At 36.0% G+C, this 26,368-nt stretch overlaps 2 protein-coding genes across 2 annotated transcripts in view; one reads left to right on the top strand and one right to left on the bottom strand.

The window, feature by feature from the left end:
• The first annotated feature begins 891 nt into the window (after positions 1-891).
• Positions 892-10,712, top strand: LOC136802292 (fibropellin-1-like). Its single transcript, XM_067059007.1, has 17 exons — positions 892-1,525; positions 1,674-1,793; positions 2,585-2,707; positions 2,919-3,029; positions 3,201-3,308; positions 3,876-3,995; positions 4,756-4,869; positions 5,333-5,464; positions 5,734-5,847; positions 6,145-6,378; positions 6,839-6,952; positions 7,195-7,308; positions 7,545-7,658; positions 7,873-7,986; positions 8,192-8,305; positions 8,989-9,099; positions 9,407-10,712. The coding sequence occupies exons 1-17, from the start codon at positions 1,478-1,480 to the stop codon at positions 10,052-10,054; spliced, it is 2,553 nt and encodes an 850-aa protein (XP_066915108.1). The 5' UTR covers positions 892-1,477; the 3' UTR covers positions 10,055-10,712.
• A 3,741-nt stretch (positions 10,713-14,453) lies between these two features.
• LOC136802291 (neurogenic locus notch homolog protein 1-like) overlaps positions 14,454-26,368 on the bottom strand; it is a 17,973-nt gene continuing 6,058 nt past the window's right edge. The window contains exons 14-30 of the mRNA XM_067059006.1: positions 21,645-21,737; positions 21,285-21,404; positions 20,720-20,842; positions 20,398-20,508; positions 20,152-20,259; positions 19,809-19,928; positions 19,387-19,500; positions 19,017-19,148; positions 17,833-17,946; positions 17,225-17,458; positions 16,915-17,028; positions 16,341-16,454; positions 15,972-16,085; positions 15,640-15,753; positions 15,321-15,434; positions 14,845-14,955; positions 14,454-14,733 (exon numbers count right to left, since the gene is read on the bottom strand). Coding sequence (XP_066915107.1) covers positions 14,707-14,733; positions 14,845-14,955; positions 15,321-15,434; positions 15,640-15,753; positions 15,972-16,085; positions 16,341-16,454; positions 16,915-17,028; positions 17,225-17,458; positions 17,833-17,946; positions 19,017-19,148; positions 19,387-19,500; positions 19,809-19,928; positions 20,152-20,259; positions 20,398-20,508; positions 20,720-20,842; positions 21,285-21,404; positions 21,645-21,737 — 1,977 coding nt within the window. The 3' untranslated portion in view covers positions 14,454-14,706. The remainder of the gene's footprint in view (positions 14,734-14,844; positions 14,956-15,320; positions 15,435-15,639; positions 15,754-15,971; positions 16,086-16,340; positions 16,455-16,914; positions 17,029-17,224; positions 17,459-17,832; positions 17,947-19,016; positions 19,149-19,386; positions 19,501-19,808; positions 19,929-20,151; positions 20,260-20,397; positions 20,509-20,719; positions 20,843-21,284; positions 21,405-21,644; positions 21,738-26,368) is intronic.

The raw sequence follows: 26,368 nt of genomic DNA, 5'->3' as shown, positions 1-26,368 counted from the left end.
CAGGTTCGACTAGATTTCATCACAGCCAATCTGCACAATCAAGAAATCGACTAAAAATCATTTATTTAGACATCTATTTTTCTTTAATTTCTCAAGGTAGATAAAACTTTGAGCCCAGCTGGCACGAAACATTGTTTCAACGTTTATCTAATGTTAATAACGTCCATTTAACGTTAGATGAACGTTGAAACAACGTTGTGTGCCAGCTGGGATAGAAGAAATGATTTATCAGTAAGCTATATCCGTTACTCATCAAACTAAATGATGAAATTGAGGTCATTTTGGTAATGATGCGTCAATTAAATTTAGTTCTAATTATGATCCGTGAAATTAGATTCTTTGTCTAAACGTTTTTTATATGAACAAACCATAAGGCTTTGACGACCAGTATGTCAAGAATAAATTAATACAATTTTAAGGCTTTTCAGACTCTAAAACACCATATTTCTCAGGAAAATTAACAAAATTATACACAAAATAGTGATGTCAATAATATTTTTTGGCTCAAAACTCAAATCACTAAGAACATCAGTATTTAAAGAATGTTTCGCGGGGAAATTTTTTGCTAAGACCTAGGAAAATTCTTTAAGTGAATATAGTTAATTTTCAACATAACTCGAGCAAATCGACCGGGAATAACGTCAAAACGCAACTTTGAATATTAATTTCCCGATTATCCACTTAAAAATTAATAATTTGCTGACCTAGAGCCCAGACTACTATTTATAAGCCGGCTGGGCAAGTGAGGCAAAACCATAAACAATCCTAAAAAGCTGCTTGGTAGGGTTTTCTTTCAGTAAAGAGTTATTTCGTTTTGTTTCCAAAATTATATAAGGAAGATATGGAGACGTTGAATTTAAGAGAATTAAGATATGCAATGCTTAGATTCCCATGAAATCAACCAAATTACCAAATCTCATAGAGGCTTAAGGATAAAATCTTTTCTCTGATTTGTTAAATATAATTTAAAGTAATTGTGTCATTTTCCACTTAACATTCAAAACACGAGAAAGACTACTACGGAGAAGTGTATATTTTTCTGTCATTCAGTAACTAAAGACTAAAGGAACACTCCGGCATAGTGTCTAAACCTGATTTATCATTATAAAGATTTTGATTTCCAAAATGGCAGCGTAGTTTCGGAATATCTTATCACAGAGAAGTATATCTTGCGAAACATTATAACATAATTATTGGCGTTTATCCATTTATTAAGCATTGCAAGTTGTAGAGATTAACAATTTGATATAAATGGCTGCATTTGGACGTGTAGTGCAGTATAAATACAGGGAGATGTTGTCCCAAAAATCATTCATCAGCTACAAACAGTTTGAGTCGCTTACAAGACCTTTTACTAAAGGTGCAGCTAAGTGAAGTCACTGGAAAAAGCAAAGAAGATTATTTTGAGCCAGCAATTTTGCAGATATCTTGAACCAAAACATCAAACTGTAAAGGTTTTCAATCAACAAGAAGAATCATGAAGAACTTTTTCATTTTGTTGAGCCTTGTGGCTTATATCCAAATGGTAAGCTACAATAATTTTTACCTTAAATATTTCGTAAAAACCGAATTGGACTAGGTGAAATACCCTTTTAACCTTTTCTTTAAGCTCTAAAATCGTCTGTCAGCAGATTATATTTATACTTTCATTGTTTTACTTTTTCATTTTTAAGAGTTTGGCAGAAAATTGTTCACCTACCAACCCTTGTTCAAACGGAGGAACTTGTATTGATGCTTATCCAACTGGTTTCGAATGTTCCTGTCCGACTGGCTTCTCTGGTAACTTGTGTCGAGTAAGTCAAATATAATTTCTATTTTACATAATCAAGCCGAATAACAACAGTCTAATGTTTGTTCGCGTGCGATTGGCTATTACCGAGTTTACGTATGTGTGTTTTTCTCCGACGGAGACGGTAAGATTCTAATTTTGTTCGCGCGTACAATTGATTATTGATTATCCGTAATGATTGTTACAAGGCGCCGTTTCTTACAAAATAAACCCAGGCACTGCCAAGCTAACTTCTGTCAGGTACAACTCACTGAAAAATAATTTTCTCTGATTTAAACCCTGTAATCAAGTTTCTCTAATTCGAACATATGTATTTAAAAACTCTCTGGAATTCGAATGATCTCCATATTCGAGATCTCCTGAATGAACACTCTCCTTTAGTTGTGTCCTACTTAATGTCAACCATTTAAACTCGATTTGGCCAAACAGATCATCCGATTAAATATATTTGATGACTTGTACGACTACGCACGCTTACAAAATTCTACAAGTCAATAGATACAAGTTATGCATAACTTTAATCGAGTGAAATTGAATAACCGATCAATTTCACGTCATGCATACCATACACCTTTTCAACCGTAGTCGCGCGGTTATTCGCGTGCCACTTAATTATTTAATTACCCCCTAAACTCAATCCAATCCTTTTTTGACACCTTTTTCTATTGTTAGGTGCGAAATAAGGACAAGGACAGTTGGCAGCGGCTATGGTCGAAAATGTGTATTGAAAATTTAGATATCCCTACCATCTCATTGTTACTTTTCTTTCATATTATCGTCTTTTTTCGTTTTCAGATGGTGAACGCGTGCGACATATACGGATTACTCTGTCAAAATGGAGCTACATGTATGGCTGATGGAACTGTCGATGGTTTCTCTTGCACATGTGCAGCTGGATATTTTGGTCCTTACTGTACTGTAAGTTAATTCTAATTTCCTTTATTAAAAATGCGGATATTTTGATATATGTGATTGAACAATAAGCGTTAAAAACACCATATCAAAAATTGGTTCCACTATTATTTGCCATACCTACGAACTTCCCTTCAGAACCTCTTGTAAATGGTTTTATGGTTCAAAGAAGTTTCAATGTGAGTGAAAATTGTGAATCACCTTTTTTCTTTTACAGCAATCAGCATGTGGTGCTGACAGCTGTCAAAACGGAGGAACTTGTATCCCTGGTGCCAATGGTGATTATACCTGTCAATGTCCCCCTGGAACTTCTGGTGCTCTTTGTCAGGTAAGTTGTCTGAAAAGACTTGATGAAATTATATCTACTATATTCTTAAATTCATATTCTTATATTGTTAAAATGATAATTATAGTAGTTTTAGTTCTCTTTGATTGAATAGAATTTTTCATTATAGACCTTGATATTATCTGACGATGTAATTTACTTTTCATCTTCTAGAACTCAGTTTGCGATACAAATCCTTGCATGAATGGAGGATCTTGTACACCGACTGCCGATGGTCCACAATGCATTTGTAGCGCTATGTGGTCTGGTCTCACTTGTGAGGTATGTTATTATTCCCTCCTCCTCAGCTTGAATTTATAACGTTTTATGATGCCAGTTATTCGTACTTTCCTGGAGAACCTACAAGCCTTGTAACGGGAAGAAATTTTTAGCTGGTTTAATTAAACTAGAGTCTACTTCTGACTGAACTTTGCTTTTTGATGATTTTGATGGCTCTGAGTCCAGTGAAGTATAGACTAGAGGATATCGCCATCTTTTTTCACTTTCGTTTTCAGAAATTATAAGAAAACTACATAACAATGAAATATATGCTAAAATCCTTAAAAGTTTATGAAACTACAAAAAAAAACATAAAAATACCTCAAAATTTGAACAAAATTGGTCTGTTGTACGTGGTTTTCTGTTTGTTTTTCTCCAAAAAGGGACTGGATCTAGTGGCATGTATTTGCTACCACCTCAAGCAAAGCCAAGATATGAAGCCTGCTAAATTACGCCGAGCCACTTATCAGCGCCATCCAGTCTATCAAAAAGCTATAAGTCGCCCCCAGGCTAGCTGGTTCTATTAGCAACGAGCCATATTAATAAAATCTATTTACGAAATCATTTCAGCTTAACTTGATTTGCGACGTAAATCCATGTCAAAACGGAGGAACTTGTTCACCTTCGAGTCTCGTTGCTGCTGGTTATACTTGCACATGTGCTGATGGATTTTCTGGTCAAATTTGTACTGTGAGTGGTTTCGCTTTTTGTGTAAAAATCAAAACACTGGATCAAAACACTGGAAAATAACTCTCAACAATGCGAATCCATAATCTTAGGCTATTTTCGTACTACACGTTTTTTTTATAAGCACATACAAAATTTTTTGAAGCCTTTGAGTATTTTTGTCCATTTTCCTAAGAATATGCCATGTGGCGGTCTGCAAAGCCTTAAAATGTTCTTAGCTTGTTCTTACTATTTTGGCCATCGAAGCCTTATGCTCTTATATATAGTTTGTTCTTATAACAAGAAACGTGTAGTCACTAGTGGTGGTTAAGATCTTAATTCGTGAACCATTTGACTATATACATTTGAGCTCTCCTGTTTCAACAGTCGCGTTTGCAAAAATTTGGGCTCATAACTTAAATGTACACTGCCACAGAGCAACTTCTTCCTCCATCGGAGAATCTTAGGTTAAAGGGACATAAAAATAGTAAAATGTAAACATTGCGCGAACCACGTGTCATTAAAGAGAAAAATTAAAATCACGTGTCCAAAACAAACTTGTAAAACAATTGAACAATCAAAATTAGCCATATTTGGTTTGATTTTTTATTTTGACATGTCATATTAGTTTTGATTTTGTATCTGCTGCATACAGTTTGTTTACAAATTTTGCAAGTACTTTTATGTCCCTTTAACGATTAGGGTTAAAATTGATAATTAACGATTATTGATCGAAAACTATAATTATTTACTATTATTGTGTGAACAATTCTTTTCTTTTCAGGAATCAAGCTGTAGCGCAAACCTTTGTGCCACAGGAAGTACATGTGTCCCTGATGCTTCAGCCAATGGCTTTTCATGCACATGCGCTGCTGGCCAATCGAATCCTCTTTGTAACGTAAGTTTGTCTCTTACATTCAAACAGAGATAACGATGTATATCGAGTTTATCGTCGATTGGTAGTGTGAAGGTTTCGATCACAGACTTTCACTGCAATTGACTGTGTTCGAATCCCAAGCTCTTCCAGGGAGGGTGTTAGGGAAATATGGTGATAGACTCTCTACTTTCACTCATACAATGTATAGCAATGTGCCCTCCCGGTTATTACCATAATGGCTTTATGGCAACTCCTGAACTTGGGCACAGGATGTACTTTCACTCATAGAGATAACAATGTCTTAAATGAAGCTTAAAAAGATTAAATATCAGCTTTGAAAGCAAACAAGAGGGGCTTCCATAAAGTAAACTAGATTTGCAAATTTCAAGTCAACGTCAAGACTTTATATGGAATTTCTCTTTCTTGAAGTCTCGATTGTCCATACAGAAACAATAAGGTTATGTACAAAAACTTTTCACTTCAGGTCGCCGATGGTTGTGGAACAGTCAGCGGAGAAAACCCATGTAAAAACGGAGGAGATTGTTCTCTTTCAAATACTCTCTACGCTGGTTATTCTTGTCAATGTAATGGAGGATTCTCAGGACCAAATTGTCAAGTAAGTTTTTTTTACAAACATCTATTAAATAAGTTTGAATAAACAAGGCTAATACTTTTTACACCGCGGTTTTCTTTCTATTGCAAAGGAGGATTCTTAGGATCAATTTGTCCAATAAAATCTCCAAAATAAACCTCTGTATTGTGAGTTTGGATGAACAAGCTAAACAAACTTAACGCTGATTATTTTTTTTATAATAAAGCATCTTGTCCTGTTTGGTTGTATGACGAATTTAAAGCCATCATATAGAGATGTATTTTCTATTATAGATTAGTGCATGCTCAAAAAACCCATGTCAAAACGGCGGTAGTTGTACGGCAAAACCATCCAGCCCTGGATTCGAATGTGCTTGTGTTGCTCCTTATACTGGTGCCACCTGTCAGGTTAGTGAAAATTAAGTCTCTTTATAGTACTATACAATACTGGCCAAACACACCTTAATACTTAAAAGTAACATACCTTTTTTAAAAACCTTGAGAAGCCAAGCTACACTTAATACATGGTAAAGTTCATGTAAAGAGCATTTTCTATAGATGGGGTCATATCTTTTAATCTGGGAAAATTATTTTAATAAATCTTTCATCTTGCTTTTCGCTTCAATTTTCCGAAAGTTTATTTCTCAAGCCCTTGTCGCATCCTACATCTTATGAATTTTCTATGTAATTTCTCTCTTTTCCCAGGAATCGATCTGTTCTTTACAACAACCTTGCAAAAATGGAGGATCATGCGCAGTAGCGACAGGAACACCTGGTTACCAATGCACATGCGCAAACAATGGATACACTGGACCCACTTGTGAAGCTTCGGCCTGCGACGTCAACCCATGTGCCAATGGAGCCCAATGTAACCCATCTGCTGCCTACCCAGGATATACTTGCACATGTCCAGTTGGATTTTCAGGACCAACTTGCACTGTAAGTTACTTATACAAAGATCTGTTAAAACAGTCTGTTTAATGGAGGCAAGGGAACTAAATTTTTATGCATGATATTCATATGGTAAGATTGAAGAGCCTTTCTTCAGGAAAAAAAAGAATAATTCAAAAAATCAGACCTATTAGGGAGACTTTCCTCTACACTCTCATATTGGATGGAAATCACGGTACTCTTGAAAATCGAATTAGAGAGAGTCAACTGGAGTATACGCTGCCTTAAAGTAACCTTATGTTAGAAGGGAAAAAAACATAAAGATTTTGATTTTACGGGGTTGTGAAACTTCCTCTAGGGAATATATAAAGCTCAAGTGTGGCGTAATAAGAGTTTTTCTTAATAATGCATAAACTACTTGAAATGTTATAAGCATTTCAACATGTTAAAGTGTGATGAAAAATTATAAAACTTTGAACCGATTCTATTCTTTCTCACAACTTTTCAGGCTTCAGCATGTGATGCCAACCCATGTGAAAACGGAGCAACATGTAATCCAGATGGCACCGCCCTTGGTTATTCTTGCGCATGCGTAGGAGGATATTCTGGACCAACTTGCACTGTAAGTTATTTCACTTGCCTCGATCAGTCAGTTCTTATTGATAGTGTTTTGAAGAGGTACATTTTATTTAGAACTCATTGACAAGATCTTTTTATAAAAAATTCGCACATTTTGACTGGAGGCAAATTTTTTCTTGAAACGATTTTTCCATTTTACGATCCAGAGAAATAAGATATTTTCCCACGATAAGTCAATTCAAATTTACAGTATTCTTACTGAAAACTATTCCGCTTTCTTTCCAGGCTTCTGCTTGCGATGCTCTGCCATGTTTGAATGGAGGAACCTGTATTGTTGATTCAAGTAATGATGGATTCACGTGTAATTGCCAACCTGGATATTCTGGTGCCACGTGCAGTGTAAGTTGCCTCAATTACTCAATCATAAAAACACAGTGTTTTGACAGAAAATTCTAAGATCTTTCCATTACGTTAATGCTGGGCCAAAATGTTAGAGATCTACTGCAGGCTGAATTTCGATATCGATTGATAAACCCATCTAAAATCATCTCTTTTCTCTGCCGACTCGATAATCCAGTTCGATAATCGAACCAAAAATACAATGTTTTCAACTAAAAAAAATTGTCCCTCCACAGCAATCAGCTTGCGGAACAAACCCATGTCAAAATGGCGGAAGTTGTCAACCTGATAATTCTGCTGACGGCTATACTTGCACATGTGAAGAAGGATATTTCGGTGTCAATTGTATGGTAAGTGTCAAAATACCAATTAATTTTCTGAAAAGGTTTTGTAAGATTGTCATTGAAATTGACCGTATCATAAAATGCAATCTATTGGATTTACTCTCCAAAAACATCGTTCCAGGGGTAATTTATTCTTCCGTTTGTATCTAATCTAATCCGTTTTAATGGAAATCCTATTAACTTAACTTAGAATTTAACTTTTCGTGTTCTTTATATCCAGGCCTCAAATTGTGATATGCAACCATGTCAAAATGGTGGAAGTTGCGAACCTGACGGTTCGGCTGATGGTTTTACTTGCACTTGCGAAGTCGGATATTTTGGTGTTCATTGCACAGTAAGTAATTTTATTTTCCCAATCTGACACAAGTAACTTTTGTAACGTTTTGTTCGTAAACTTGGACGATTTTTACAAAACTCTGATTTTTAAATCTGTCGTGTTTTTGACGTGGATAACTGTTTATCTTTGTCCTATTTGAACGCAAAATTTATCAACAAATTTGTATATCAGCTCGCTAAAAGTATTTTCCTTTTCTTCTTAGGCATCAGCCTGTACCAGTCACCCATGTAAATACGGAGGAAGTTGTCAACCAGATGGATCGGATGATGGATACACTTGTTCATGTCTTACTGGATTTTTTGGAAACCAATGTCAAGTGAGTTGAATCTTTTATCTCAACTCCGCCGTGTGTCTCTTTTCAAAGTTCTCCGCTTCAAGTTTTCTCAGAGTTAATCTCTTAATTCTTAATAAATGATATGGGATCGTGCATCTAAGTCAAAGTATTGTACTTAGTACTTAGAATTAAACTTTCTAAAGCTTTCCCAACGAGCACACAACGTTGTTTCAACGTTTTTTTAACATTCACAACGACCATATAACGTTAGATAAATGTTGAAACAAACCCGGGGGTACTAGGGTTGCAAGCTGACGGGGGGGGGGCGACTTTCGACCCTTGGACCCTTACCGGGACTAAAAAGGAGAAAACAAAGGAAAATTTTATGAATTTTACGATCCTTATTGGGACAATTTTGACCACATTTTGATCTTTCTGAGGGTAAAAAGTTAAAATTTTCCCATTTTTCCCAACCTTAGCGAATGACCAAAAAATGGAAATTCCAAAAAGGTACCTTTAAGGGCGGCACATACTGTGCACTCAATTTGCCTAAGTACCCCCCCCCCCCCGGAAACAACCTTGTGTGCCAAGCTGGGTTGAACGATTTAAAAGGATACGTATCCTATTTTTAGTAAACTTTCGCGTCTTTTATCTTCTCTGTCTCTGTTTTTTGAAAATGTTTGCGAACTAATCTCTTTCTAATATTTTCACTTCTCTTTTTTCAGTTGAGATCTTGTGTTGGAAGTAACCCGTGTCAAAATGGTGGATTATGTTTTCAACAAGGAATATCCCAAGCTTGTATCTGCAACAATGGATTCACCGGCTCCAACTGTGAGGTAAGGAGTTGAATCTTAATATTTCTCTTAGACATTCATCTCAGATTGCATTTTGTCTATGCAATAAACAAAGTGCTAATGAGAACTTTGAAATATTTCTTTCCCCCGTCGTTTGCTTGACTATTTTCGAAAATCGAATGACACTATTGGTGAACTGAATACAACCTTTGCTGATCCTCATAAAACTGCCTGTGCCACTAAACGAACGATGGATCTACTTCTCTTTTTTTAATTTAGAGCATAGCCCTACAACAACACTTTGCACTAGTATGAAAATATCATGTTAATCATTCACTTTTTTGCTTAGATTTCACCAACTGGAACCACTGCTATCCCTTCAACCACTGTCATCACAGCCGTCCCATCAACAGCCGCCCCATCAACTGCCGCCCCATCAACTGCCGCCCCATCAACTGCCGCCCCGTCAACAGCCGCCCCATCAACAGCCGCCCCATCAACAGCCGCCCCATCAACGGCTGCTCCATCAACTGCTGCTCCATCAACTGCTGCTCCATCAACTGCCGCCCCATCAACTGCTGCCCCATCAACTGCCGCCCCATCAACTGCCGCCCCATCAACTGCCGCCCCATCAACTGCCGCCCCATCAACTGCCGCCCCATCAACTGCTGCTCCATCAACAGCGGCACCATCAACTGCCGCCCCATCAACTGCCGCCCCATCAACAGCTGCACCGTCAACATCTGCACCATCAACAGCCGCCCCAACAACGAACGCCCCAACAACTGCTTCACCAACTACTGCCGCCCCAACCAACCCACCAACAACGCCTTTCAGTTCATCAGCATTCTGTGTCGGAAAAATTGGTTACTTCGGTCACCCAATAAATCGTAATCTTTTCATTCGATGCTCACCGGATGGAACTTTTGTTCAAACGTGTGGAAACTTGGTCTGGCGCCAAATCGCCCAAGGTTATGGAACATGCGACCATCCATAAGTAAATTCCATTTCAGTAAATTTCAACTGAAATGATGACAGCCTACCTATTTTTATGGAAATTTTTAAGACAAAACGGAATCTTTTTTTAAAAGCAATTTTTATCAATTTTTTTAATTTTTAATTATCTTTAAAGTATACATTTTAGCTGTAGTTATCTTAATTGTATATTTACTCCACTCTTTTTATTATAAGTCCTAGTCGAGTTACGTAATATGAATCATAACGCAAAACCCGCAATAATTTTTTAACTTTTTATCTTTATGCTATGGAACATGCGACCATCCATAAGTAAATTCCATTTCAGTAAATTTCAACTGAAATGACAGCCTACCTATTTTTATGGAAATTTTTAAGACAAAACGGAATCTTTTTTTAAAAGCAATTTTTATCAATTTTTTTAATTTTTAATTATCTTTAAAGTATACATTTTAGCTGTAGTTATCTTAATTTTATATTTACTCCACTCTTTTTATTATAAGTCCTAGTCAAGTTACGTAATATGAATTATAACGCAAAAACCGCAATAATTTTTTAACTTTTTATCTTTATGCTATGGAACATGATACCATCCAAGGAAATTTTTAAGGAAAAATGGAATCTTTTTTAAAAGTAATTTTTATCAATTTTTTTAATGTTTGATTGGGCTTTTCCAGAAAAAAAACCGTACTCCACGTGTTGAGGAGGTCCATCATTTTGTGGCTGGAAATGCTGTAACCCCCTGGAATTCCAGGCAATTTCAGGCTTAAACCCCTCTGGAATTCTAAATTTTAGAAAGATCTAAAAAGCTACCCACATGGAATTCCAGTTATTTTTGACAGATTTTTATATAATCCTATGGAAATCCGCCACATCTCAAACCTTACCCCTTGGAACGGAAATGGACCTCCTCAACAGGGGATTTACGAGTTTTTTTCTGTAAAAGCCCATTATCTTTAAAATAAACATTTTAGCTGTAGTTATCTTAATTGTATATTTACACCACTCTTTTTATTTTAAGTCCTAGTCGAGTTACGTAATATGAATTATAATTTTTGCCAAATCAGAACGAAGTTTTTTTGTTTGTTGTTGTGCTAATGGGCCGGGAGAACAAGGAAAAACTATACTACGGTATAACAGCAATCCTTTGAGTGTGCTTAGGGTGTTTTAATTAATTTTCCTTAGAAAATTGACTTGTTGAAATATCAAACCCACACATATCGTAATTTTGAAGGCGTTAAATACCTGTTCATAGTTCGTTGGATAGTTTAGTCTATCTAGTCTTGAACAGTGCTTCAGCGGTTTACCAGTGTTAAAACGAATGGACCATTCGTTTGAATTTTTATTCAAGATTTAATTTTCAATTTGCATATCGCTTGGGAAGTGGCTGAGAATAGAGTCAAGTATATCTAGGTTTTGGCATAAAATATATTTTGGCTAACCACTCGATAAGTTTTTGGGGAAAATTACGTACCCCACTACATACAGTGAATATGTACTAATTTTATATACAACCTTTTCTGCAGGGTGAAAGGGAGGTAAATTTTCGTTGCAGAGCTTTCTGCTTCTAGTCAGAAAGAAGGCTCTGGTCCAAACATTTTCTACATCAAAGCGTACGTAATTGATGGTCTACATCATGTAATTTTAGAAAGAAGACATTCCCCTGTCAAGTCAAAGTTAATTGATGATTCCTTTTAACAACTGTAATGTTTTAGCAAGCTCAGCCTATTTTTCATAGCGATTCCAACCTCCTCTTAAATACCGTTAACTATTAGGATCTCGTATTACATTATTGACTGAATTCGTTTTCTAGCATTTCTTTGCACTGAAACCTTTCCTATTGATAAAAATGTATCAAGGCAAAATAACCAGAAATTTTGCGCGGATAAATTTTAGCGATCTGTCGATTCGGCGTGTTTTAGAGAGATAAAATAGGGAAAACTCGCCAAAACGCTAAAATTTCTACGATTAAAGTATGCAGTTTAAAAGACTTGGCTGAGTACATTGCATGATTTAGCAATATTTACGGGCAGCTTTTAAGGCCGGTCTCCACTTTTGCGTGACACGAGTGAAAACTTTTTGACGTTTTTGTAACGTCATTGGTCGATTGAAAAATGAAGCAATTCCATTGGTCAAAATTGACGTAACGGATGAAAAAAGTAGAACTTCTTTTAACTTTTTTTTTGTTCGCGCGAAACTTTTTTATCAACGTAATCTTTCCTCCAGACAGAGAAGGTTAAGAAAAAAATTGTCGCCCATTTCGCGCGAAAGTGAACTCATGAATCGATAAAACTTTGATTTTCTTTCTGCGAAATTTCTGAATTTCTGAAATTTCTAAAAAAAGAATTCACAAAATTTTCAAAAAAACTTTGCTAGCATGGTATCCCCTGGATTTAGATTATCTTTGCATACTACTCACATCATCCACTGAGGAGAACGGGTTCAAGTATACAGATTGACTTCAAGATTTTGTGAAGCCTTTGAATTGATTCTCTACATATACAGACAATTGACACCATCCCTAACTTGTACATTAAGGGCACTTTTTTTTGCGGAAACTAATTTTGACGACGAATGACAGTCTTGACAGGGTGAATGTGTCCTATTTTGTCTTAATATGATACATGACGTCTTAGGGGGGGGAGGGATTTTAGCAAAATGCAAAAATGATCAATTTTGGTGATAACTTGTTTTGGCGAATGAGCAAAATATTTAATTTTGGTGAGAACCTATTTTGGGGCGAATTTTGTCTAAACTCGCTAAAATAACCAAGTTCCAAATTTCCGCTAAAATAAGTTCCCTTAATGTAAACTATAACCCATTCTCCTCACAAAGGAGGTTCAATAAGCGTACCCGAGGCAAAAGTCCTTGTCTTAATGTATGCACAGATACCTATATAAAACACTAGATAGAGCTACTTTGTCACTGGCTGAAGCAAAACAATCTGACATCTTTATAGACCACTATTTGGTCCCGGCATTTTGATGAATCACGACTCCTCATTTCCGACCACATCAGTTGTTTTGATAACAAATTGCCGGCGCCGAGTACTGTATACAATCATAGACAAAATATTTGAGATAAAGAGGATTTCCCTGCAAAATTTTAAAAACCACAAATGATTTTTTAAGCGAGTTAAACTAGAGTTTGAAAGTAGAGTTTTAACATGAGATTTAAGACTTACGATCTCAAGATTTAAAAGGTCAAATTTGCTCCAATTAGGCTTGGAATAAAGCCTAGAAACCACCGGGCCCCTCCAAAATCAAAATATTCAATGAAAGAAACTGGAAGTACTAAAGTAGCAATTCTTGCCCGAACTTTAAATTCTGAAAAACGTTAAAGTACACTAAAATCTCAATATATTTCGACCATGTCTGTAGTGATTTCTGTGGGTAGATAGATGCCATTGAAATCTGTAAAAGATTTTAAGTTCTTGTGTTTGTTACGAGAGCAAATATTGTTTCGTTTAGATTGTAATGGGTCGGTTGTTTCGTCATGTTGATGCTTCAAAAGACGCTGCAGAAAGCTTCGTTGTATTTGAGGTATTGCTTTGATTTTTATATTTCTGACGGTTTAAGGGGCTTTTCCAGAAAATGTCCGTACATGAGGGTGGAGAATATAGTGTCCAGGGGGTAGTGAAAAATCTACAAAATTTTCACTGTTCGGAAGATTTGCTCTGTTTGGGGGTAATTTTGCTCGGTTTGAGGGTATATATTATAATATATATTCCATCCCCATATTCTAATTTTTTCTTGAAAAGCCTTTCTCAAGTTAATTCTCACTCCCAATCTTTTTAGTGTTATGTAACCCATCTTAACCCATCCATTTAGCGTGCAGAAAACAATAGGTTATTTTTTACTTTATGCAATGATTTTTAATAGTTTTTTAGCTTTCCTTGAGGCTACAGCTCTTTGTTCATTGAAAGTCCAATAGTTTAAAAAGCACGAGGGAGTCAAGAAAAATTCATAATGGTTTCAGTGATATTATTGTGCGAAATCTTGTTTCACTTTGCTGTCTTTGTTTGTATAATTACTTTAATGATACATGGATTAAAATGTTAGATAAAAATGTCACAAAATAATGAGTTTTGAAATGAAAAAGGCTTAAAAAATAAATTGGTTAATACAATAAATGGGTTGAAAATTATTTGTTGGTGGGTCTGTCGGTGGATTAGTTGGTGAGTTGGTCGGTGGGTTAGTTGGTGGGTTGGTCGGTGGGTTGGTCGGTGGATTTGTCAATGGGTTGGTCGGGTGGATTATTGGTGGGTTGGTCGGTGGGTTTAGTTGGGGTGGTTAGTTGGTGGTGGTCGGTGGGTTTGTTGGTGGGTTAGTGGGTGGGTTTGTTGGTGTATTAGTTGGTGAGTTGGTCGGTGGGTTAGTTGGTGGGTTGGTCGGTGGGTTGGTCGGTGGATTTGTCAATGGGTTGGTCGGTGGATTAGTTGGTGGGTTGGTCGGTGGGTTAGTTGGTGAGTTAGTTGGTGGGTTGGTCGGTGGGTTTGTTGGTGGGTTAGTGGGTGGGTTTGTTGGTGTATTTGTTGGTGGGTTTGTCGGTGGATTAGTTGAAGGGTGGGTTGGTTGGTGGATTAGTTTGTGGGTTGGTTGGTGGGTCTGTTGGTAGATTGGTCGGTGGGGCAGGAGTTGATGGTGCGATTTATGTGGTGATAACAAAAAATTCTTAAACACCAGGCTGGGGTGGTTGAACCTAATTAAATAGAAAAGAATTAAGCCAAAATTAGTTAATTCTAAGCGATGGCTTTATGTTTTTCAAGTGCTATAATTTAGTTTACTTTGTTTTATAAATTCAACTACTTACCTGACAGTTGGAGCCGGTGAATCCATTGTTGCAGATACAAGCTTGCGATATTCCTTGTTGGAAACATAATCCACCATTTTGACAGGGGTTACTTCCGACACAAGATCTCAACTAAGATAGAAAGGGTGTAGACATTAGAAAGGGATTTCTTACAGAGATCAATCAAGGGACAGGCTATCGTGAAACACCATTGATACTTGAAGAAGGTTTAGCTCAGATATGTCATATTTCAGGGCGGCGTTATGAACTAAAATACTGCGTTTTTAAGCAATTGGTTTTGAATTTTGAGTGTTTGCACCATATTGTTTTAGCAAGTCAATAATACAGCTTTTTAGGTCCCGGTTTTGTCAATATACGTTCATATTACAGTTGTAAGTAACTTTAAAGTAACTTAATTTACATTCATATTTTTCATGCCATCAAATAGGCTAAGAATGTTTGAGAAAGAAAGGTTTGAGATAGAAGATTCAACTCACTTCACATTGGTTTCCAAAGAATCCAGTAAGACATGAACAAGTGTATCCATCATCCGATCCATCTGGTTGACAACTTCCTCCGTATTTACATGGGTGACTGGTACAGGCTGATGCCTAGGAAAGAAAAGAAAATACTTTTAGCGAGCTGATATACAAAGTTGTTGATAAATCTTGCATTCAAATAGGACAAAGAGAAACAGTTATCCACGTCAGAAACACGACAGATATAGAAATAAAATTTTGGTAAAAATCATCCAAGTTTACGGACAAAACGTTACAAAAGTTTCTTGTTTCAGATTGGGAAAATAAAATTACTTACTGTGCAATGAACACCAAAATATCCGACTTCGCAAGTGCAAGTAAAACCATCAGCCGAACCGTCAGCTTTGCAACTTCCACCATTTTGACATGGTTGCATATCACAATTTGAGGCCTGGATGAGAAGAACACGAAAAGTTAAGTCCTAAGTTAAGTTAATAGGATTTTCATTAAAACGGATAAAATTACATACAAAAGGAAGAATAAATTACCCCTGGAACGATGTTTTTGTTGGAGATGAAATCCAATAGAATGCAATTCAGAAGACGGTCAATTTCAATGACAATCTCACGAAACTTTTCAAAACCTACGGATTGGTGTTTTGACACTTACCATACAATTGACACCGAAATATCCTTCTTCACATGTGCAAGTGTAACCGTCAGCAGAATTATCAGGTTGACAACTTCCACCATTTTGACATGGGTTTTGTCCGCAGGCTGATTGCTGTGGAGAGAAAAAACTTTCAGTTCAAAACATTGTATTTTTTAGTTCCTTTATCGAGTCAGAAGTGAAGTGAATGAGGCTTTATAAGTAAAGTTTTAACTTAAAATACTATTTTTTCTGACTGGGTTATCGAGTCGACAGAAAAAAGGCGATTTCAGATAGGGTTATCAATCAATAATGTGCAGTTAGGGTGTTGTTTCAACATTAGCATAATGGAACACTGTTTTTGATGATTGAGTAATCGAGGCAACTTACACTGCATGTGGCACCAGAATATCCAGGTTGGCAATTACACGTGAATCCATCATTACTTGAATCAACAATACAAGTTCCTCCATTAAAACATGGCAAAGCATCGCAAGCTGAAGCCTGGAAAGAAAGTGGAATAGTTTTCAGTAAGAATACTGTAAATTTAGTTCTAGTAAATATCTTATCTCTTTGTATCATAATAGTAAAATCATTTGAATACAAAAATTTGCTTTTAGTGAAAATGTGTGAATTCTTTATACAGTTCGATTCGTTACCTTTGAGAAAACTGGGAAGTACATTAGTGCAGGATCCGTTGATTCATTACTTTATACAGTGTTATTAATTTGAACCTCTATAACTGGAATGCCTCCTTATAGTAAGTTTTATGCTATTGTCCCTTTAGTGAACAATGCCTTATAAACTTTACTCTAAATCTCGAACTTTTCGGACAAATTCGGACAAATTTGTACTTCAAGTTAAAAAGACTCAACTGTAACAATATGATATCAGTAGGTTCTAGATACCCGTTCAAAATACTATCAATAAGAACTGACTGAGCGAGGCAAGTGAAATTACTTACAGTGCAGGTTGGTCCAGAATATCCCCCTACGCATGTGCAAGAATAACCAAGGGTGGTGCCATCTGGGGTACATGTTGCGCCGTTTTTACATGGGTTGGCATCACATGCTGAAGCCTGAAAAGTTGCGAGAAAGAATAGAATCAGTTCAAAAGTTCTGTGAGGTTATGTTTGTAACTTTTATAATTCCAAGTTTGAAATTTTATTGTTCAAAGGTTCTGCTATTTTTCATGGTATGTAATATGTTTAAAACTTTATAATTCTTAGTAGTGTTTAGTTGACAGAAATCTGTTATTACTCTAATGATACTTACACTACAAGTTGGTCCTGAAAATCCGACTGGACATGTACAAGTATATCCTGGGGATGCAGCAGATGGGTTACATTGGGCTCCATTAGCACATGGGTTGACGTCGCAGGCCGAAGCTTCACAAGTGGGTCCAGTGTATCCATTGTTTGCACATGTGCATTGGTAACCAGGTGTTCCTGGCGCTACTGCGCATGATCCTCCATTTTTGCAAGGTTGTTGTAAAGAACAGATCGATTCCTGGGAAAATTGAAGTTTTTCATTCATGATATTTATTACATAATGTTTTCAGCATAACAAAACACCCCAGGTTTTTGCCAGTAATGGCAAGTTTTAAACAATTTTTTACTAGCTTAAATTTGCCACTACTGGTAAAAAGCGGATTGTTTCGGTAATTATTACGTCATGAACATCATGAATAGGTTTTGGTTTGGTACCAAAAAATTTATTCGATGGTGTCTCTTTACTATCACATATAAATTTAAAACTTCAAAAAAATTCTCCAAAAATTAAAACGTCGGACTAACGATTCCATTATTTTAGCAAAATATTAAGTTCAATCTTTGAGGTACACACTGTGGCATTGATAATATGATACTTAAACATGAACTAACCTGACAGATGGCACCAGTATAGGGAGCAACACAAGCACATTCGAATCCAGGACTGGATGACTTTGTCGTACAACTGCCACCGTTTTGACATGGGTTTTTTGAGCATGCACTGATCTATAATAGAAAACATATCTTGATATGTGACTTTAAATTCGCAAATGTTTCTTACCGCCAAATTTAGATTTATGGTCCATTTGCCAAAATTAATTCTCGCCAAATTTAGAGTTATGGGCCATTTGCCAAAATTAATTTTCACCAAATTTAAATTTCTTTCACACTTCAACTAGTCTCTATTTCTCCCAAAAGCCCCTTTTTCATCCATTTCAAGTTTAAATATTCAACAAAAAATGGGTCGTTCGCTAGACTAATAAACTAGTCGTTGAAAACAGACCCATAAACAAAAATTTAAGCTCCAAATAAAAAGAATCGAAGAGGTGAGGTTGCGTGTCTTTTCTGAATTTCAACGAGTAGAAGCTTCTTCCCTCAAAAAACGTTGTTTTATTTTACAACCTTTTTTAGGTTTTTGAGAATCCGTCCAACTTTTTTGACTAAATGACATTTCATAGTAACATTAAACATGAGAGAACATATAAATAAATGAGCATTTCCAAAAATGCAATAAACAGAAAGGAAAATAAATGCAATCCTGCACGGGTCAGACATATAGAAATCTGTATGTCTCTCCTTAGAATTTTAGGTGAAGAAAAAAAAGGCATCGGAAGAAGCTTCTAGTCGGTTATTTTCCCTTTCTCTCGCGCGCGCTGAATATTTAATTAGTGTTTACATTATTTGATTGACAGTTTTATTATAAGTAATAAGCGACTAGTGTACTAGTCTAGTCGTTCGCCAAAATCAATTCTCGATAAATTTAGAAATTTTATTAAATCGCCACTAAATAAATTCCGCCAAATTGCACTAAAGTTTGCCAAAATTTCTTCTCGCCAAATTTCTTCTCTTAAGGTATAGCCAAACAGGACAATTTGCTTTTTATGGCAAGAAAAATCAGCGTTAAGTTTGTTTAGCTTGTTCATCCAAACTCGCAATACAGAGGTTTATTTTGAAATTTTATTGGACAAATTGATCCTAAGAATCCTCCTTTGCATTGGAAAGAAACCCGTGGTGTAAAATGTTTATTCACCTTATTCATTCAAACTTATTTAATAGATCTTTGTAAAAAAACTTACATGACACATTGTTCCTGAGAATCCTCCATTACATTGACAAGAATAACCAGCGTAGAGAGTATTTGAAAGCGAACAATCTCCTCCGTTTAAACATGGGTTTGCTCCGCTGACTGTTCCACAACCATCGGCGACCTGAAGTGAAAAGTTTTTGTACATAACCTTATTGTTTCTGTATGGACAATCGAGACTTCAAGAAAGAAAGATTCTAATATACAAAACCTTGATAATAGAGATTGACTCGCTAAGATTTGCAAATACGGTTTACTTTTATGAAAGCCTCTCATGTTTGCTTTGAAAGCTGATATTTAATATTTTTTAAGCTTCGCTTGGGGCGTTGATATCTTCATTTGAATGTAAGAGACAAACTTACGTTACAGAGAGGATTTGATTGGCCAGCAGCACATGTGCAAGAAAAGCCATTGGCTGAAGCATCAGGGACACATGTACTTCCTGTGGCACAAGGGTTCCCGCTACAGCTTGATTCCTTGAAAGAAAAGATTCGATAATACAGTCATAACAATTCTAACATTAGCGAGAATGAAGTTATGACCAGAGTCTTTCGCCTAACACCCTGCCTGAAATGCTTGGAACTTGAACACAGTCAATTGTGGTGCATATAATATTTCTTGAGGTACATTGATACCCCTATATCCATTTGGTGAATGAATTTCAGCAAAGATTCTTTTAGACAGTTCCAAGTTCTAGAGAAGCAAAATTGGTAGAATTTGTTTTTGTAAGTGGTCAAAAAGATTGTTTTTAAGAAAAAATCATTCGAAAATCGAAACCACTCACAGTACAAGTTTGACCAGAAAATCCATCAGCACATGTGCAAGTATAACCATCTTCAACGAGACTCGAAGGTGAACAAGTTCCTCCGCTTTGACATGGATTTATGTTGCAAGCCAAGTTAATCTGAAATGATTTTTTCAAAATGTTTTATTAACGTCTTTTGTAATAACTACCAGCTATTGTTTGCATCTGTTTTGCATCAGCTTGTCTTAAATGTCTATTAATTCAATTAAAAGGTAGAGAACCTTTATTGGACCACTGATTGAATTTTTTAGTACTTAATCATTTTATAAAGTTGTATTATCAAACGTTAATAATTTTTTGAAGAGAGGTGAAAATAACATACCTCACAAGTTAGACCAGACCATTCAGTGCTACAGGTGCATTGTGGGCCATCGGCTGTCGGTGTACAAGATCCTCCATTCTGGCATGGATTTGCTCCGCAAACTGAGTTCTAGAAGATAAGAAGTACGTAACATCGTCAGATAATATCCAAGATAATTTTGAGTCTATCTGATAAAGGAAAAATTTCTGAAACTATGTGAAAATAAGAATAGTATATAATTTCATCAAATCTTTCCAGACAACCTACCTGACAAAGAGCACCAGAAGTTCCAGGGGGACACTGACAGGTATAATCACCATTGGCACCAGGAATACAAGTTCCTCCGTTTTGACAACTGTTAGCACCACATGCTGATTGCTGAGAGAGAGAAAAAGGTAATTCATAATTTTCACTCACATTGAAACTTTGAACCACAAAACCATTTACAAGAGGTTCTGAAGAGTAGTTCGTAGGTATGGCAAATAATAGTGGAAGCAATTTTTGATATGACGTGTTTTTAACTCTTACTGTTGAAATACATATATCAAAATATCCGCACTTTTAATAAAGGAAATTAGAATTAACTTACAGTACAGTAAGCACCAGAATATCCAGCTGCACATGTGCAAGAGAAACCATCGACAGTTCCATCAGCTATACATGTACCTCCGTTTTGACAGAGTAATCCGTATGTGTCGCATACGTTCACCATCTGAAACACAACGAGAGAAATATGAAGGAATTGTGAAATTTGGACAAGCAAAAAAGTTTTACACGATTTTTTTTAACCCAGTGTTGTGGCCTTTCATAAGCTTGTCAGTGCCCGAGTTTATAGAAAACGGTTTGTAGAAACGGTGCCTTGTAACGATCATTATGGTTAATCAATAGCGAGGTTATGTATTTGCTCTTTTGAGGACGGTAGGGTGACTGAAGCAATTTGAAATAACCCGCACTTCTGACCTGCAAAATCGAGGGCATTAAAAGTGCTGATTTATGGTCGTCCTCAGCTGGTCAGGATCTAGTCTAGAGCCTTACCGTCTCCCTTGGAGAAAAATACACATGCGTAAACTCGGTAATAGTCAATCGCGTGCGAACAAACATTAGAGTGTTGTTATTCGGCTTGATTATTAGAAATAGAAATTATATCGACTTACTCCACACAGGTTACCAGAGAAGCCAGTAGGACAGGAACATTCGAAACCAGTTGGATAAGCATCAATACAAGTTCCTCCGTTTGAACAAGGGTTGGTTGGCGAACAATTTTCTGCTAAACTCTGAAAAATGAAAAGAAAGTCGTGTTAGGTGATTTTTCAAGAAACTGAGAAAGGGTATCACTAATTAAATATTTTCCTTCAAATGAAAGCTCCCTCCCCACCCTTCGTATAAACGCAACTTTCAAATAAGCGCCTCACATCTAGGAGGGATGTTCATTTGATACATTATAACTTAAAAGTTAAAAAAGAATCTAATTTAGATTTTACGAAATATTTAAGGTAAAAATTATTGTAGCTTACCATTTGGATAGAAGCAACAAGGTTCAACAAAATGAAAAAGTTCTTCATGATTCTTCTTGTTGATTGAAAACCTTTACAGTTCGATGTTTTGGTTCAAGATATCTGCAAATTTGCTGGCCCAAAAAATCTTCTTTGCTTTTTACAGTGACTTCACTTAGCTGCACCTTTAGTAAAAGGTCTTGTAAGCGACTCAAACTGTTTGTAGCTGATGAATGATTTTTGGGACAACATCTTCCTGTATTTATACAAATTTCATGGTTTTTCCATAAGAATATTTTAGATTTGCTACATAGATAGATTTTCCTTAACTTCTTTAACTTTCAGTCTCAAGAAATTGGAAAATCAAGTATTTGTCATTGCATAAATTTGAAGACTAGGCCCAAGTCTTTCTTCCAGACCGATATTTTCAATTTATTTGCAAAGATTTTTTAAGATTTTCTACCAATTAAATGATTTCTGATTTCTGACTTTGTTCTTAAAAAAATTGAAACCACACTTAAGCTGTAATTTTTGGTAGAGTTTCTCTAATTATACTTTAATGTTTAGCTTGTTTCATGGTATAAGTTTTTCTATGATGGCTTTAATTTAGGTAATCATTATCTTGATAGAGCTAATCTGATTTTGAAGCACCACACTGGAGTGTGTTTATTTCTTTTTTATGCTCTCATTTACCTTACTATGCACTCCGCCTTAGGGATATTTTTCTTGATTGTGCCTAATCCCATCGTCAGAATTCGGACATTATCAATGTATCAGAGATAAAACTTTTTTGCAAATCGCAGCAAGATTTTATCCTTATAATAGCCTCTCATTTGATTTGTATTTCAGGAATGTTTCAAAAGATAACAATTTTGGATAACCGAGTGCTATGAGTCTAAGAATGGCTCTGGAACGCAAAAAGAAGTAAGTTTGTGACCAACAGTTGGGTGTGATCAGCTGGTAGCGAGTATCTGATAAAACATAATAATTTTATATGTCTCTCTCGTTCAGCTACACTGATAAAATCTACCAAACCGAATAGTCGCCTGCAACACAAAAGCACATTCATTCATTCGTTTAGTTACTATTTTTTCGAAAGTTCAATTTTTGAAGTTTTTTAAAGTATGTTTCAGCTAGAGATTGAGCTCAAGCTCCTACCCAAGTAGTGGATAATTTTTTTTCGTGCACTAGTGATCAGCCATTCTTTACAAGCAAAATGGCTCAGAAATAAACGAAAAATCATTTTTACCCTGAATTCTCACATATAAAATTGACCTCCCAAATGGAAAATTGTGCTCCAATTTTTGTCCCCGCTGAAAATGCTCAAATGTTAACAAATCCTCACTGAAAAATATTATGCTATTTTTTAATCCCCACTGAATTTTTTTGACTTAAAGCAAATGGAATTCAAATTCCCCAGCCGAGTTTCAGTCCGTTGTTTTTAACCTCAACATGGTTAAAAACTTCCTACCGGGACTGTGAGATTATATTATATTTCCCTTTTGGTGAAGCATTGCAATTCTAAAGTTGATATATTCTGTCACGAGCTGTTAGATTATACAATTTCAGATCTAAACTCGCTAACCCATTCTCCTCGCAAAAGAGGTTCAATAAGCCTACCCGAGGCCAAATCCTCAATAAATTCACAGATACCTACAGATATCTATATAAAACACTACCTAGATATAAAACACTAGATAGAGCTACTTTATCACTGGCTGTAGTAAAACAATCTTTCATAATCAGACAACTATTTGGTCCCGGTAATTTGATGAATCATGACTCCTCAGTTCCGACCATGTCAGTTGTTTTGATAACAATTTGCCGGCGCCGAGTACTGTAGTCTACTCAGTAAAGATATTTTGCTTCAACTACTGTTGCTTGAGAAAGACAGAGTAGCTCTATCTGTAGTGCTTTATACAAGATTTCTGTGGGTAGATGCCACTGAAAGCTACACATGATTTTTCCAGGGGGTAAAAATCTATTCTTAAACTTCCAGGGGGTAAACGACTGCTAGATTATACCGCCAGGAGAGAGGAACCTTATAAAATGAAAAACGAGAAAGGAAAAAACAATAGAAAGGTAAGGCAAAATTAAACAAAAAACAAATCAAATGAGCATTGTGAACAATCAAAACAACGGACCCTAATGGACTGGTATCTTGGATAAAGTTTACGGTTATACTTAATATATTATGATTTAGGCTGTTACTAAAATTCGAATCACCAAAGAGAAGTATTTTAGAAAGTATTCTTGCGTTTAATGGTAGCAAGCATATGTCAATTTGAAGAAGGCTGTCAAACATTACATGTCTATCATTTTACGACATGAAAATAAATTTCAGTGTCTTTTTTTGCAAATTTTGCTATTTTCCAGAGGATGTCAACACATTTCCAAGAAATTTGTTTTGACTTGAAAAGGTTCGTCCTTTTGTATGGAATTTTTTTGAAACAGCCCATTAAGTTCTTGTGTTTGTTACGAGAGCAAATATCGTTTCGTTTAGGTTGTGATGGGTCGGCTATTTCGTTATGTTGATGCTTCAAAAGTCGCTACAGAAAGCGTGGGTGTAGTTGAGGTATTGGTTTGATTCTTATATTGCTGACGGTTTAAGGGGCTTTTCCAGAAAATGTCCGTACATGGGGGTGGAGGATATAGTATCCAGGTGGTAATGAAAAATCTACAAAATTTTCCTTGTCCGGGAGGTAAATTTGCTCTGTTTGGGGGTAATTTTGTTCGGTTTGAGGGTTATTTTGAATGGGCAGAGGTTCAACTGTTGAATGTCCAGGGGTCAAGCCTGCTGTCCGGGGGGTCAATAGTCACAATGTCCAGTGGGGGGGGGGGGGATGAATTAAAAAAAAAATATATCCTCCACGCCCCCCCCCCCCATATTAAATTTTTTTTCCGGAAAAGCCCAAGGTCTTTTTTTTTATCTTTTGTGGTCCCTGCTTATTATTTATGTCTAAACTTTCTCCCCCACTTGCTAAGTCAGCCCTAGGTTCTCATATTTCTGTATAATATTGGAAATTATCATTGATTTGAAATTTTAACAATAAAATACTTTACAAAATTATCAGCATTAAGATTGCAGCAAAATTTATGGTTATGCTGGAACTGAGTATTTTGGATAAAATACAGACCGGTCTGTAAAATACCAACGTCGCCGAACTGAAAATTCGCACACTGTCTCAGGCAGATGGCACTGGGTGAAATAAGAGATTTCCAATCCTGGAAATACTTTGAAAATATATGGTTCATGGCCCCCTTCCTTTAAACGCTCTCTCGAATAAACGCCCCTGCCTAGAGGAAAAATTAAAAAAAACGCCTTCCCACTAGGAGAGGTGTTTATTTGAAACTAGTAGCTGTAAGAGGGAATCATCCGATGAAAATTTATTAAAAAAATTATTATGGGGTAATAATTGTATTCTTTCAGTATTCAAAATAATTTTGACCCATTTTTACATTTCTAAAAATGAAATATTTGAACTGAAAGAAAAGGAAAAGAGAAAGCATAAGGATCCGATTCACTTTATTAAAGTGACATTGGTTAAAAAATATTTCATTGACAACCCCTCGAATAAACGTCCCTCTTAAAATCCAAAAAAGTTTATAAACGCCTTTATTCGAAGTATCCTCGCTTTCTCGATGTGTTAATATCAATGAGTTCTTTTCAAAGATCTCAAGTTAATGTTATCTACTGTTGAAAATTTAAAGTTAATTTTAACCATTCAAGTTGGTTGTTAAAAAACCCTGTAAATACCAATGATAGATGGTCACAATTTCAATAAACCAATCATAATCAATAAACATCTGAAAGTGCTTGAAAATTGACGATTTGAGGAAATTGGTCAATTTTATAACAAGAATCCTCTTATTTGTCGAGATGAGAGAAATTGAATTTCACTTAATACGGCACCCTATTCAAACACAATCGAAACATTTTGTTCTCATTCCCAGTCTTTTTATTGTTACGTAAGCGAGATAGCTAATTCGTCAGATCTTTTGTCTTAACACAGCCCTTTAGAGCTTCAGCGTGGTGTGCAGAAAACAATCACAATCTGATTTTAGGTTATTTCTGACTTAGTGATATTGTAGTAGTTATTTTAGCCCTCCTTGAGGCTAAATCTCTTTGTTCATTACAAGTTCGATAGTTTAAAAACCTTGACGGAGCCTAAAAAAATTATAATTGTTTCAGTGATATCATTATGCGAAATCTTGTTTCACTTTGCTGTCTTTGTTTGTATAATTACTTTAATGATACATGGATTAAAATGTTAGATAAAAATGTTACAAAATAAAAAGTTTACAAATTAAAAAGGCTAGAAAAATAAACATTGGTTGTTAATACAATAAATGGGTTAAAAATTATTCCGTTTTCGTTAAAAAATTTAGTCAAATCAAGTACTGTCTACCTAAGGACGGACACATGTTCCAAAACCCTCTGAGATTTGTCGCCAGACTAAGAAGTTTCCACACGTTTGAACAAAAGTTCTAAATTGTGTGCATCGAATGAAAAGATGACGATCTGGATGAGCGAAGTAACCGATTTTTCCGACGCAGAATGCTGATGGACTGAAGGGCGTTGTTGGTGGGTTTGTTAGGGTGGAAGTAGTTGTTAGTGGGTTAGTTGAGGCGGAAGTTGTAGTTGGTGGGTTAGTTGGGGCGGCAGTTGTTGTCGGTGGGTTGGTTGAAGCGGCAGTTGTTGTCGGTGGGTTGGTTGAAGCGACAGTTGTGACAATCGAAGGGAA

Source organism: Clytia hemisphaerica, unplaced genomic scaffold, assembly GCF_902728285.1.
Source record: "Clytia hemisphaerica strain Z4C2 unplaced genomic scaffold, Clytia hemisphaerica genome assembly, whole genome shotgun sequence".
Classification (NCBI taxonomy): Eukaryota; Metazoa; Cnidaria; class Hydrozoa; order Leptothecata; family Clytiidae; genus Clytia; species Clytia hemisphaerica.
This window is presented reverse-complemented; position numbering and strand designations above follow the sequence as displayed.

What these genes read in the sequence shown, in the direction of transcription:
- LOC136802292 (XM_067059007.1), top strand. Translation starts at nt 1,478, where the DNA reads ATGAAGAACTTTTTCATTTTGTTGAGCCTTGTGGCTTATATCCAAATG. An exon ending in ATTTTGGTCCTTACTGTACT is followed by an intron (nt 2,708 to 2,918) that starts GTAAGTTAATTC and finishes TTTCTTTTACAG; the next exon opens with CAATCAGCATGTGGTGCTGA. An exon ending in TCACCGGCTCCAACTGTGAG is followed by an intron (nt 9,100 to 9,406) that starts GTAAGGAGTTGA and finishes TTTTTTGCTTAG; the next exon opens with ATTTCACCAACTGGAACCAC.